At 28.8% G+C, this 13456-nt stretch overlaps 1 protein-coding gene across 1 annotated transcript; it reads right to left on the bottom strand.

The window, feature by feature from the left end:
- Positions 1-989: 989 nt before the first annotated feature.
- On the bottom strand, positions 990-4241 carry LOC124923877 (wall-associated receptor kinase 2-like). The gene is made up of 3 exons (XM_047463860.1): positions 3351-4241; positions 2393-2599; positions 990-2271 (listed from the first exon to the last, which is right to left on the bottom strand). Exons 1-3 carry the CDS (start codon positions 4234-4236, stop codon positions 1061-1063), a joined length of 2304 nt encoding a protein of 767 aa, XP_047319816.1. The 5' UTR covers positions 4237-4241; the 3' UTR covers positions 990-1060.
- Between the last annotated feature and the right edge of the window lie 9215 nt (positions 4242-13456).

Genomic DNA, 13456 nt, shown 5'->3' with positions numbered 1-13456 from the left:
TTATACAACACATTTATACAGCACATACCTTATTTGACAAGAAAAAGAAAATATATCTTGATTAAAATACAAGATAGAGAAAAATATTTTCTCTTTTTTGACAAATGAGGTATGTGTTGTATAAAGGTGTTGTACAAGGGTGCTGTATATATCATTACTCAATAAAAATTATGTTGCTTAATTGACGAAAATGAGTCGATAAATATACGAAAATCTCGCTAATTTTACTAGTGGCTCTACTTCAACACTTATCATTTAAGAACTCAAATGAGTTCGTTATTTGAGTGACATCAATAAATTACATGTTCGTTGAATCTTTTCCAATATGATTTTTTTTTTTTAAATTATTCATACAAATTTTGTACATATTAATTTGTTATTAATTTTTTTTTATGTAACTCCCAATTAAATTTAATGAGAATAAATTCCTTATCAAAATAAAATATCGCACAATATATAACATCATAATATTTTAATTTTGTAAATTTTGGCTTAAAAGAGTGATAGGGAATTTGAGAGAGAGAATGACATGTCAATATAAAGGGTGAGGAGATAAAAAATTTGTTATTTTTTCAGCGAATCAAATTGCGTCACGTAATTTTCTCTCAAATTTTCTCCTCAATCATTTCTCAATTTTAAAATAGTTTGATTTTATTAATACTTATTAAGTGTAACCATTATTTTATCATACCAACACTTTTTTTTTGTATAAGCAAAACAATTAGACACAAGTGTTTGAGTTGAAATTGTCCATTCAATAGTTTTGTTTTCCTACAAATTTATCAAATCTTAGACAAGGATACAAACATTGTAAACATGACTTTCATATATATACTGTTATGCTCAACTTTACAAAATATATAACTTCTATTCTCTTACAACAATAATAATTACCATACACAATTTAAAATCATTAAGTTTTATTTGTGCACTATAACTTTTTTACAAGATTTTATTTAAATGGGTTATCGTAAAACACACATAAGGCATAATTCCTAATGAATAAGAGTGAATTAAGTACATATGAGGAATACATTGTTACATCTCCATGCTGCATAAGTCACCTTCCATTACCTACTTCCATTGGCAATATTACATGTTCCCTAGTCATATGAAAATCTGATGTGTTTAAGCTTTGACCATCATAGTAAGAATCTGATGCTTCATTAATATCATTGCCAAGCAAATACTTTGTCTCTTCCTTTGCATCATTTTCCCATGGATGTCTCATTCCCATTATTCTAATACCTTCAAGCTCCATTGCCACTTCCTTCATGCTAGGCCTTTCCTCTCCTTTCACTCTTAAGCAACTATACGCAATGTTCGCCACTCCCACGAGTTGCTCGCGCTTTCCTTGGTTCACTATCCGAGAATCGAGAATCTCAAATAAACTATCCTCTTTCATTGAAAGAATGAAATGCATAGCCAAATTCCTCTCAACTTCAGGGCCATCGAATTTGACGACTTTTCTTCCTGTGAGTAACTCTAAAAGTACAACTCCAAAACTGTATACGTCGCTCTTATCAGTCAACTGGCTAGTTTGTAGATACTCAGGGTCAAGATACCCGAGTGTGCCTTGTACCATAGTAGATAGTTGCATCTCGTGAATGGAAACCAATCTTGATGCTCCGAAATCGGCCACTTTAGCCGTGTAATTATTGTCTAGAAGAATGTTGGTAGATTTCACATCTCGGTGGATTACAGGAATAGATGCTTGGGAATGTAGATATGACAACACATTAGCGGATTCAGAGGCGATCTTGAGACGAGTTTCCCATGTTAAGTAGTCAACTTCGTGTTGGTTGTGGATGTGCTCGTGAAGGGTTCCGTTAGATATGTATTCGTATACCAACAATGGAACTTCAGCCTCTAGACAACAACCTAATAGTTTGACCACATTTCTATGGTTGATTTGCATCAAGACGGTCACTTCATTGATGAATTGATCAACTTGGTTCTTTTCTACTAACTTGGATTTCTTTATGGCAACTACCTGATTATCCTCTAGAATTCCTTTGTAGACTACGCCGAAGCCACCTTTTCCGATGATCATTCTCTCCGCGTAATTGTTGGTAGCTTTTTCTAACTCTTTCGCGGTAAAGATGGTTGTGGTGGCATGTGAACTACCTTCTTGTTGCAAGGATTGTTGTAACACGAAGCCTCCGTTTTGTTTGAAATACTCTTCTCGGAGTTTCAACATCTTTCTTTGTCTATACCCGTAAAACAACCATGTAACTATAACAATTAGTCCCACTATGCTCAAGCCGACCCCTACAAGAGATCAATTTGAATATGTCAAAATTAAGTAATGACCAATTATAGAAATACAATCAAATTAAGATCATTTCGGCTACAACTCAAATGTGAATAAAAATGTATATAAAGAACATACCAAGAGCAATATTGAGCCATGGATTCTTATTTGGATCTCGACGACTGCAACCGGTGCCATTTTTCATGGCATCACCGTAAAATCCTTTTGGACATTCGCATCTGTAACTACCAATTGTGTCTATGCAAGTTTTGTTGCAAAGATTGTTTCCAGTTGTGTCTATGCAAGTTGTGTTGCAAAGATTTTGACCCTCACATTCGTTGATATCTGAAAAAACAAATAAATGAGAAATTAATTCAACATTGAAAGGTTACACCTATGTTAACTTGAAATTCATGATATAACTATGGAAATTAGTATATTACATTATTAAAAGAAAAAATAATTAATAAAAACATAAAACAAAACCCCAAAATTTTTTATATTTTTTTGTTTAGGAGGATAGCATTAGATTAGAATTGCTATAGCAATCTAGGGTTAGCCCATCCAACAAATAATTAATAAACGCTAAAGTCAATATTAATAGACTAAAAACAATCTATTTTTAATTTATTATCTATAAGAATTCAAATCATTTACCAATCAAAAAAGTAATTTAATTAACTAGTTTTGGGGGAAAAAAATTTTCTTAGATCTAGTTTAAAAATTGATAAGTGAGATTTTAATTCTTAACCAATTAAACATTAAATTATATTTTAAATCACTAATTAACAATCTTTTATGTTTAAAAATTCAATAAATTTGACTAAAATCTTAATATTTGAAATAAATAGACTGCATTAGTTTGAGGTGAGACTAGCAGCTTAAGGCCCTACTCTCCCCAATACCCTAAAATCCATTATTTCCACCAATATATTTTTTTTGGAAGCGTTAAAGAAAAACTAGGCTGACATCCCACGACTATGATGAATCGAATCCATTCGGTATCGATCCCCGTACCTCTTGAATATTAAGCGTTATTCCTTACAAAAAAAAAAAAAAAATTATCATGAAAAAGAGGCCAGGTAGAGAAACTTACTTTGACAACCATTTGGAAGATATGGGTTCCCTTCAAATCCATCAAGGCAACTACAACGGTAACCTCCTTCAACAAAATTCGCACAATTCGTATTATCCTTACAAGCATAACTCTTCTCGTCGGCTTTAGCATCGTCGCAGGTTACATTACCAGAGTAGTTTATCCTTATCGCCCAGTCCAAAGTCACAGGAAGCTTAACAGAATTGAACTCTTTAAGATCCGACGATTTGAAATTATAACCCCCTTCCTCCACAACAAACGCATAACTACAAGGATTGAAATCCCAAATCGGAACATGATTATAAAAGCTCCGAATCGAAACATTGAAACTAGCCACTCCTTCAGGTATATTCATCTCACAGCACCCAATTCCACTACATGAATCAACAGGAACAGAGTTTACATCGGAGCAAATCGATAAACAACCGGTGGTGTAATTAAGTCCCTGTATACCGGACACGATTGCCGTCGTGTCGCATCCGATTGCAACGAATTTGTTCATGGTCGGAGATAGATAGAAGACCCCGGTTGTTGTTTCTATGAATTTACGACTATCCAGGCTTCCGTTGGCAGTATAGCATTGACTAGAAGTGTAAGATAAGATGCTCATCTGACCGGTGGTGATGTTAATTTTGGTGATTTCTAAGGCACCATCGGTTTCATCTGCCATGAAAAGGCGGCCAGTTGTGTGGTTGCAGGTGACACGAAATGGGTAGTCAAGGAAGCAATAGTTACCGGCAGTGGATTCGCCGGTGCCGAATGGGTAAGGAAAGTCAATGTTGCCGCATTTGTTTATGCACCCACTTTGGTTTTTGCCGCCGGCGACCGAAACCATGGCGGCCATTGAAACTGCGACGGCCAAAATTTGAAGAATGAAGTTCTTCATTTGATTTTGACTGGTTCATTCCTCCTCCCTCCTTTAGTCTGTATTTAAGCACAATAATTGGACTTGTTCCACTTGTCTTTTTTTTTATTCAGAAATCATATTAGAAAAATGTTATGTCCTGTCATTTTAGTTGACTAAATGATCATTTTTTATATTAATATTATTTGTCTTACAAAGAAGATTTAATAGAGGTCCAACAAAGACAGCTGCATTTGTGTAGTTGGAGTCTTTGGTCAATTAATATCTATTTAGTTTTCATTTTAACAAGTTAGAAAAAATAAATAAGACTATTGTACAACATGTTAAAATTAAATTAATGACAAAATTCTCACTTTAATTTTATTTCCAATTGTCCCAAAAAAAATTGTATTAATGTAAACACTGTACTCAATTAGTTTTCAAATTTTAACTAAATTTTTCATTTTTAATTTTCATGAAAATTTGAGTGGGTCTTGTGTTGGTTCAATTCGACAACATGTTTACCTAGTTTGGAGTTTTATAATCTTTATAATAATCTAAATAGTTGGTGGGTCGTTATTTTTCTTTTCTTTTTCCATTAATAATTACTGGAATTGATTTTTTTTTTTTATATGTAGGCACTCTTAAATTATTATAATTTGTATGAGTTTCTCACTATTCCAGTTATATATATATAGTCAATTATCATCTGATAAAAATTTTCCGGCATTGCTTACCAACTTTCGGTTAAAAATAATTTTAATTGACGCCTAAAAAATTTATAGAATTTTTTTCAAAACTGTTTTATTCGTTCGTTCAGCTTGTTATACTTTGTCGTTCATCATTCAAAATTCAAATAAGTTCATCTTTGAAGTGACTCTCAACAAATTGCATATTGTTGGATCTTGTTAAATTGAAATATTATTTTTGTGAATTATTCATACAATTTGATATCTAGATAATCAATTATCTATTTTAATTTTGTTGATGTTTTTTTATATTATTATTTATTTATTAATTTCTTATATTTAACTCCTAATTTAACTTAAAGATAATTAATATTATATAAAAGAAAATCAGTTAAATTTGTAAACAATGATTAATTACAACTTACATGTTGTGTCACATTAATGATTGTTTTCCTTTTACTTACTGGTATTTTGTTGACATCATGGTGTTGGGATTCTCTAATAGGATTTTTCGATTTTGTATCAAACTTTGTCATTTTTCTAAATTCAAAGAATTTGTGTTTTTTCTAGGCCTCTTCTTTTATTAATATCAATTTGGTTTGGGATCTCATATAATAGGTGAGAATATGCGAGGGAGGGTGGAATGTGTGTATATAGTAAATTAAGACTACATAAATCCCAATAATAGTAAGTTCAAAAAAATTCCCAGATTTTTTGTTTGTTTGTTTTGTTAAGAGACTTTTTATCATTGCACCATCTCACATTAAATGAATATTGCATAAACTATGATGATTGATAATTCAGGTATCACAAATTAGTAAAAAAAATAACAGCAAATAAAACATTGAAGAAAGAACTTATATATACTCAACAAAAGTCATTTGTATGTATAGATTTTCGAAATTGCTTAAACCAACTTAGAGCACATTTTTTATGTGGTGCACTATAGGAATGTTGAGATCATTATCCTTTATTATGTCATAACACTCATCATTATAAAGTTGGTTCAATCACTTTAATACATTGATTTGTCTATTTTTACAACTAATATCAACTTGATTTTGTCTAGAGTTGGAGTTGGGTTTTAATGTATATATTTTTTATTATATTTGGTATAAACAAGTGTAATTAAAATATAATTTGAAATTTGAAATTTTAGTGTTAGTTTTTAAGTTTGTTTCATATGTATATTAATTTTATATTTATTATATTATTTATAGCAAAACAATATTTTTTTTAAATTAAGTATATTAAATTTTATAGAATTGAAAAAGGTCAATCCTGTTAAAATAAAAAATAAATTATAAATTAATTTAAAAATCCATAACAATTGTATAAAATATAATAATTTAAACATTTTCTTAAAATACATTTTATTGCTGTCACTCCAGAAAGATTCTCTTTCGAGGTATCCCCGTAGCTTAGCACATGTCGGACGACACGTGGCAATACGGGGATCTCGGAGTGGCTCGAGATTCGATTTGTTTCAACATTAGTTTGCATGTCAAACATCTTTTTTAAACATTATTTTAAAAAAAAAATTGAAAGCACCTAGAAGTTTTTGAAATTAATTATGTAAAAATAATCAAATTTTAATAATTTTAATAATTTGGAAATTTGTAATAATCAAATAATAATTTGATTGAAATTCGGTTTTAAATTAATTAAACATAATTAATTTAAGAGAAGATTATTTATTTAAAAATAAAGTCGCGAAATGATTTTAAAAAATAAGTAAAATGTATGTATATAAGTGTACTTTATACCCGAGTTTACATAAGAGGTTGGTTATTTGGTTACGTTCGGAAAAGGGTTTTCGCGATATGTCCTTCGCGCCTGTTGAAAACGGTTTTATTTTTAAAATAAAAGACTCACTATCAAAAATTTATTTATAATATTTATTTCCTTTTATTAATAGTCGGAGGGTCCCAAGGATAAGTTTAGATTACATAAATAGTTGTACAAAATTATTTAGAAGTGAGTACTTGCCATTGTGTTGATATAAGACAGAGTATAAGACCTGAGAAATATCATACAAGTATTATAATTTAAAAATAAATTCTAAACAGGGCCTTGGTCAAAATATTTATTTGAGAAATACTTTAAAAATATTTAAAGTGTCATTTTCTGACATTTTAGACTTATTTGAAAATGGATTGGAGTCCTAAACTTACAAAAATAATTTTAGATTTTGAAAAGCGGAACCAAACAGGCCTTAGAACTAGAGTGCTAGGGCTTGGGGTCCATTTTTACCGGTCTAAGACCGGATGGACTTGGTCTAGACCGAGGGTGGTCCGGATTGGGACTCGGGTCACTCGGTCAGAGGACTAGAGTGTTCGGCCTTGGGGTTTGGAAGACTCGGTCCGAATTAGCAAAAACAAATTAAATTGTATTATTGAAACTTAAAATAAAAAAACTAGTATTATTAAATTGTGATTAATAAATTAATAGTCTTTTATATCTTACTTTAACAACTCAACCTACTAAAATGATCACAGTGAAGTAATGAAATATTACATTTATAACTCTTTAAATTAAAATATTTATTAACACATTTATTAAATCATTATTAATTTAGATATTTTAAAATTATATATTAACCGCCATTTAAATTAATTCATATATCTAGTTGTAACCATTTTAATTGGAATGCAATTTTCTCACAGATATAAGTGAAATATTAATAAAGAATATATATATACTCATTTTTATCACTAATTTATAATTTAAAATAATTTTGAGTCAACAAATTATTCTATAAGGAATAATTACATGAAATTAAGAATAAATAATTAATTTAGAAAATGGTATTATTTTAATCGAATTTTAAAATAATTAAATGCCGAATTATTTAAATAAAAATTAATATATATATAATTAAAAAAATTAAATAAATCAAACAAATTAATTAAAAATATACTTATATTTTAAATATTAATATTAATATTAATATTTTTTATTTATTTTGCAGAAATATAAAAAAAATAATAATAATAAAATATTTAGTCAACCAGGTCAAGGAGGCTACGAAGTAGAAATCAAACCAGGCCTAAGAAAGGAAGATGTAGGGAAAACGGTCAAGTGGGGCTTTGGTCATCCCATCATGTGTGTAAAAGCCAAGGAGAGTGAAAGAGCGGACAAAATAAAAGACTTTGGTCTAATTAAAAGAAAAATCAAAAGTCCATGTATTTTATTGAAGCAGGGGACACACAAAAAGACTTTAGACTTTTTTTGGATTTTTCTTCAGCTATTAACCATTGTTTTACAAACTATTTGACACGTGTATAAAATTCTACAAAGAATTTACCGGGTAATTCAGAATAAGGTTGTGTTGTCGAAATCTCTCTACTCATGTTGTCTCTCACATGGAGGCATAAAAATGTAAATAATTTATTTTTTTTAAATTGTTGTTCTGCCTTCTCCATGTGAGAGGGAACAATGAGAATAAAGAATTCTACCTCTAAAAAAGAGAAGAGGAATCAAAAGGGTGAAAGATAAAAAAGTGAAGGGAGAATTTGTCAAGAGTGATTTTCAAGTTTGAGTGACTTTTGATAGAAGGTGTCTAAACTATGTTCTATAAGATTGAGAAAAGATTTTAAAAGCTTTCTTAGCGTGCTTTCAAAGGCTATGAGAGTTATTGATATTATTGAGGTCTTACCTTTATCTACAGGTATTTATAACAATTTTTATTTATTTATTTCTCGTACCATTACAATAACCTACACACGTGCCTTAAGAACGGATTGATACAAAACTTTAGTCGCATGATTATGTTTTGATTTATCCTTAGACACGTGCACTAGGTTGGATTGAATAAATGTAGTGTAAATGAAATATTTTGTATAAAATTGTCAAAATTTTATAATAGAGACAATCATTAGATTTGGCACAAAAGATAGATCGCTACCGTCTTTTTTCACGTGTAATCAAGTCTTGAACCTTGATCAGAATCTCTTTTATTCGCATTCAAAAATACACAATATTTTTTTCACGGATTTTTGAAAGAGAAAATTGGGTGAAGACTCTAAAAGTCAAAGCTTGTATAATCAATATCATTAAATCCTATTTCGCAAGGACGGATCTATGTAGGACTCGACCAACCCCGAAAAGAAATAAATAAATATTTTTTTACTGTTGAAAAGTGACATCACCCCTAATTTCTTAAAAATTTTCAATATAATTCATTATTTATTTATTTAATTATTAAAAAATGGTAAAATTACTTTTATCTACTCGTTTTATCCAAAAAAAAATCTAATTTTTTAAGCCATCCCTAATTTTTTTCAAGCTCAACCCAACCGAGGCATTTAAGCTAGGATCGAGAGTTTTGACCAATGTTCTTCATTGAGGACCGTGAGGTCCGACCAATGTTCTTCATTGAGGACCGTGAGGTCCGACCGATGTTCTTCATATAGGACCGATGAGTTTTACATCCGACCGAGAAGTCAAGCCTATGACCAAGGAGTCTCGCACCCGACCGAGAACCCCTGAAGTATTACCAAAAACGGGTATGGTGGATGAAACGCAAAAGCCCTTTCTCGAGTATCACCAAACTACAAAGTAAAAGAAACTATGGCCAATACATTTGTACACCTACACTTATTTTTATTGATTTTCAAAAATCAAATTACTTTGTTTAAAATAAATAAATTTTTTAATATATATATATATATATTATTTTAGATAAAATAAGATCTTTATATATCAAATAAATTCTTGATAAAAAAAAAGTTAATAGTAACAATATACTTTATTATAAATTAAATTTGAAGAACATTTTTTAACTAACATATAAATTTATGATTTATGTTTTGTTATTAACATATTATCTTAAAAAAATTAATATTTATATCTGTAACAAATATTATGGTTTAAAAAATAATTAAAAAAGTAATAAACATATGATTTTTTTAATTAAATTGAATATTAATAGTATTGTAATACTTAAATTATGATTCAAATAATAATTTTATATTAAAAAATAAAAAATAAATCTTAATTAAACAAAAATAAACTAAAAAACAATCAAACTCCTAAAACTAATCAAAAACTTTTTCAAACAAACTCCTAGAACTAATAAAAATAATTTCTAAACGAAACCATTAATATTTTTTTCTAAGATAAAAAAAAATCTCTCAACCACCACATATGAATTACTCATTATTGATTTTTGATTTTGTAAGTTTCCAAAGTCATTATCAAGGTTTTTCCTTAATCCTATATAGTAAAAGTTCAATTCAGTTCACATGTCACACAGTATTTTACATTGTCATTTTAGATTAACCTAAATTCACTATTAGTTATTGCACAGCAAATTATTAACTTAGCTAAAGATAATTATTTTTATCAAGAAAACACTCAATCCAAGCTAGCGATAATAAAAAGTTATTATATGATCGATTAAATGTACAAATTTTAAGATGGTTGATTTGATCGAAGTGAAAGTGTAAGGGGTCAAATATGAGAGGTCGGTTATTGGGGTGGATAAATGTGGGGAATCAAATGAATGGTTAACTGAATTGAGGATATAGAAAATCGGGTTGTATACTGTAAAATATGTTAAGAGATGAGTTGTTTGACGAAGTGAAAACAAAGTCTCGAGATGAGAGGTCGATTGTGAATTGATGGATAAATGTGAAATTAGATGGTTAATTAATCAAAGTGAAAGTAAGGTAAGGAGATGAGAGGTCAATTGAGTTGGATAAATGTAATGAAATGTATGGTTAGTAGAAGTGAAAATAAAATATTGGGTTGTATATTATAAAATATGTGAGAAAATGAGTTGTTTGATGAAGTGAAAGAATGGTCTTCGAGAGAATAGAAGTCGATTGTGATTGGTGGATAAATATAGAATGAGATGATTTTTGATTAGTCGAAGTGAAAATAAGGTAAAGAGATTAAGAGTGAGCATTAGGACTATCCGAATCCGAACTATCCGAATTTTGAAGTATCCGGACTATCCGAATTTCATATTTTACTATCCGAATCCGAGTCCGAAATATCTGAATCCGAACTATCCGATTTTTTTCGGATACGGATACGAATAATCCAAATTATCCGAAATATTAGTCAAAATCAAAAATTAAATTGAAGAGTTAGATATAAGCTCGTAAAATTGAAAATTTGACAACAATAGGTAGTGTAGCATCATTCAAGTCACAGTACGAGGCATCTTTCACAATAATTCGATGACATCAATTAATATATTTGTTGTATACGTCAATGCCATACAATTGAAACCTGCAATGCAATATATGGAAATGAGTTTTTGGTAAATAAAAGGTTACATAAAACTACAGAGATTATAAAAGACATCAAGACAATGAATATCATCAAAATAATTTTTAAAAATATTAAAATAATAGGAAGCTAAGAAGAACGCATACAGATGTTGACATGAGTTGTTAAATGAAAGAGAGAGAAAGAAGAAAGAGTATGTCAAATGAGTATAAATGAAACTATTTGAGTAGTTCTTTATGTAAAAAATGTAAAGAATCACGTGCTCCCAGTTTTATATTATGTAAAGAATGTAAAGAGTCACATGCGTCTTTTGCATAGTTCCGAATTTCGGATATCCGGAAATATTTTCTTAATTCCGAATACGAACTAAAATGTTCGGATTATCCGAATTCGAATCTGAATCTGAACTATCCGAATCCGAATTTGGAAAAAAAATCGGATACGGACTCGGATTTCGGATAGCGGATTTTATGCTCACTCTTAAAAGAGATAGAGATCGATTGGGAAAGTAATTGATATTGGTGGTTAAAATAAGTAAAAAAATTAGTTGTTTGATCGAAGTGAAAGTTAAGGTCACGAAATGAAAAGTCCGGTTTAAATTAGTAGATAAATATGAAATGAGATAGTTGGTCAGTCTAAGTGTTTTAGTGTTGCGAGATGTTTTAGTGTTGCGAGATGAGAAATCTATTGAGCATTGATGGGATAAAGTGAGAATTAAAAATATAACGGTAATGTTTAAGATTTTTTATTTGACCAAAATAAAAGTGTAAGATCACGAGATAAAAGGTTCGATGAAAAAAAAATAATATTTTATTTATTATTTTAATATATTATTCGTAATTTATTAAAAAAAATTAAACATTAAATATATATTATTATATTGTTTTTATTAAATTTATTTTGTTTATATATTAAGTGTGTATGACAATAAAGAATATTCTAGTTACATTTATAACTCTTTAAATTAAAATATTTATTAACAAATTTATTAATTCATTATTAATTTAGGTATTTTAAAATTTTATATTTAATTCATATATTTAGTTGTAACCATTTTATTCGTATCAATTGAATTTTAAAATTATTAAATTTCGGACTATTTAAATAAATATATATAATTGGAAAAAATAAATTAATTTAAAAAATATTTATATTTTATATTTTATATTTTATATTTTAGATATTAATATTGTTTATTTATTTTGCATGAATATAAAAAATAATAATTTTGTACCTAGGCAACCAGGTCAAGGAGAGGAGGCAATGTAGTAGAAATCAAATCAAGCCTAAGGAAGATGAAGGGAAAACGAGAGGCAAATGGGCTAAACATTAATTAAAGAAAAAAAAAAGGTCATCACGTGTAAAAACTGAAAAGCAAGAAGAGTGGAAGTGGTCAAAAATTAAACAAAGAAATCAGAAGGCCATGTATTTGATTGAAGTAGTGGACCCACCTTCCTTCTGTGTCGGTCGTACCTAACTAGAGAGCTAGAGAGAAAATAAGAGATGATGAAGTTAGAAGATGATAAAATGGACAGAATGAAGATTTTTTTTTTTAATATATATATATATTTTTATTATTATTATTTTTATATATATATATATATTATATAATATAGGATTGGTTTTATTTTATTTAATATAATATTTTATAACTTTTTTATTAAATAAATTTTTAAAATTTAATACAAATGAATTGTTTTTTTAATATAATCGAATAATTTAAAATATTAAAATTTTGTTGAATTAGATTCCATTAAAACAGGTGTAAAAACTAAAAATATATTAATAGATTAAAATTAATTAAATAAGTAAAATAAATATTTTTAAAAAATTGGGTCTGATTCGAGTCTGGGTACCCATCGATTCCGGACCGATATTTCGGATAATTTAAGTACCCATTTTTTTCGGGGCAAAGTCGTGATCGATTCAGATCCGGTTCGAACAGAGAATCCCGTCTCTCAAATGAGGGGGAGAGGAATAAAAAAAGTGGAGGAGAAAAAAGAGAGGCAACCCAGGGTGATTTTCAAGTTTGAGTGTCTTTTAAGTCGAAGGTATCTCGACTATGTTCTAAGATTGAGAAAAGATTTTAAAAGCCCTAGTGTGATTTCAAGGGTTACGAGAGTTAGTGATATTTTTGAGATTTCACATTCATCTATAGTTATTTATTTTAATTTTTATATATTTATTTTTTGTACCATTTCAATAACCTACACGCGTGTCTTAAGAACAGATTGATTCAATTTTTTAGTCGTATGATTATGTTTGGATTTATCCTTTGACGCGTGTACTAGGTTGGATTAAATAAATGAAGTGTAAATGATATACTTTATATA

Source organism: Impatiens glandulifera, chromosome 2, assembly GCF_907164915.1.
Source record: "Impatiens glandulifera chromosome 2, dImpGla2.1, whole genome shotgun sequence".
Taxonomy (NCBI): Eukaryota; Viridiplantae; Streptophyta; class Magnoliopsida; order Ericales; family Balsaminaceae; genus Impatiens; species Impatiens glandulifera.
This window is presented reverse-complemented; position numbering and strand designations above follow the sequence as displayed.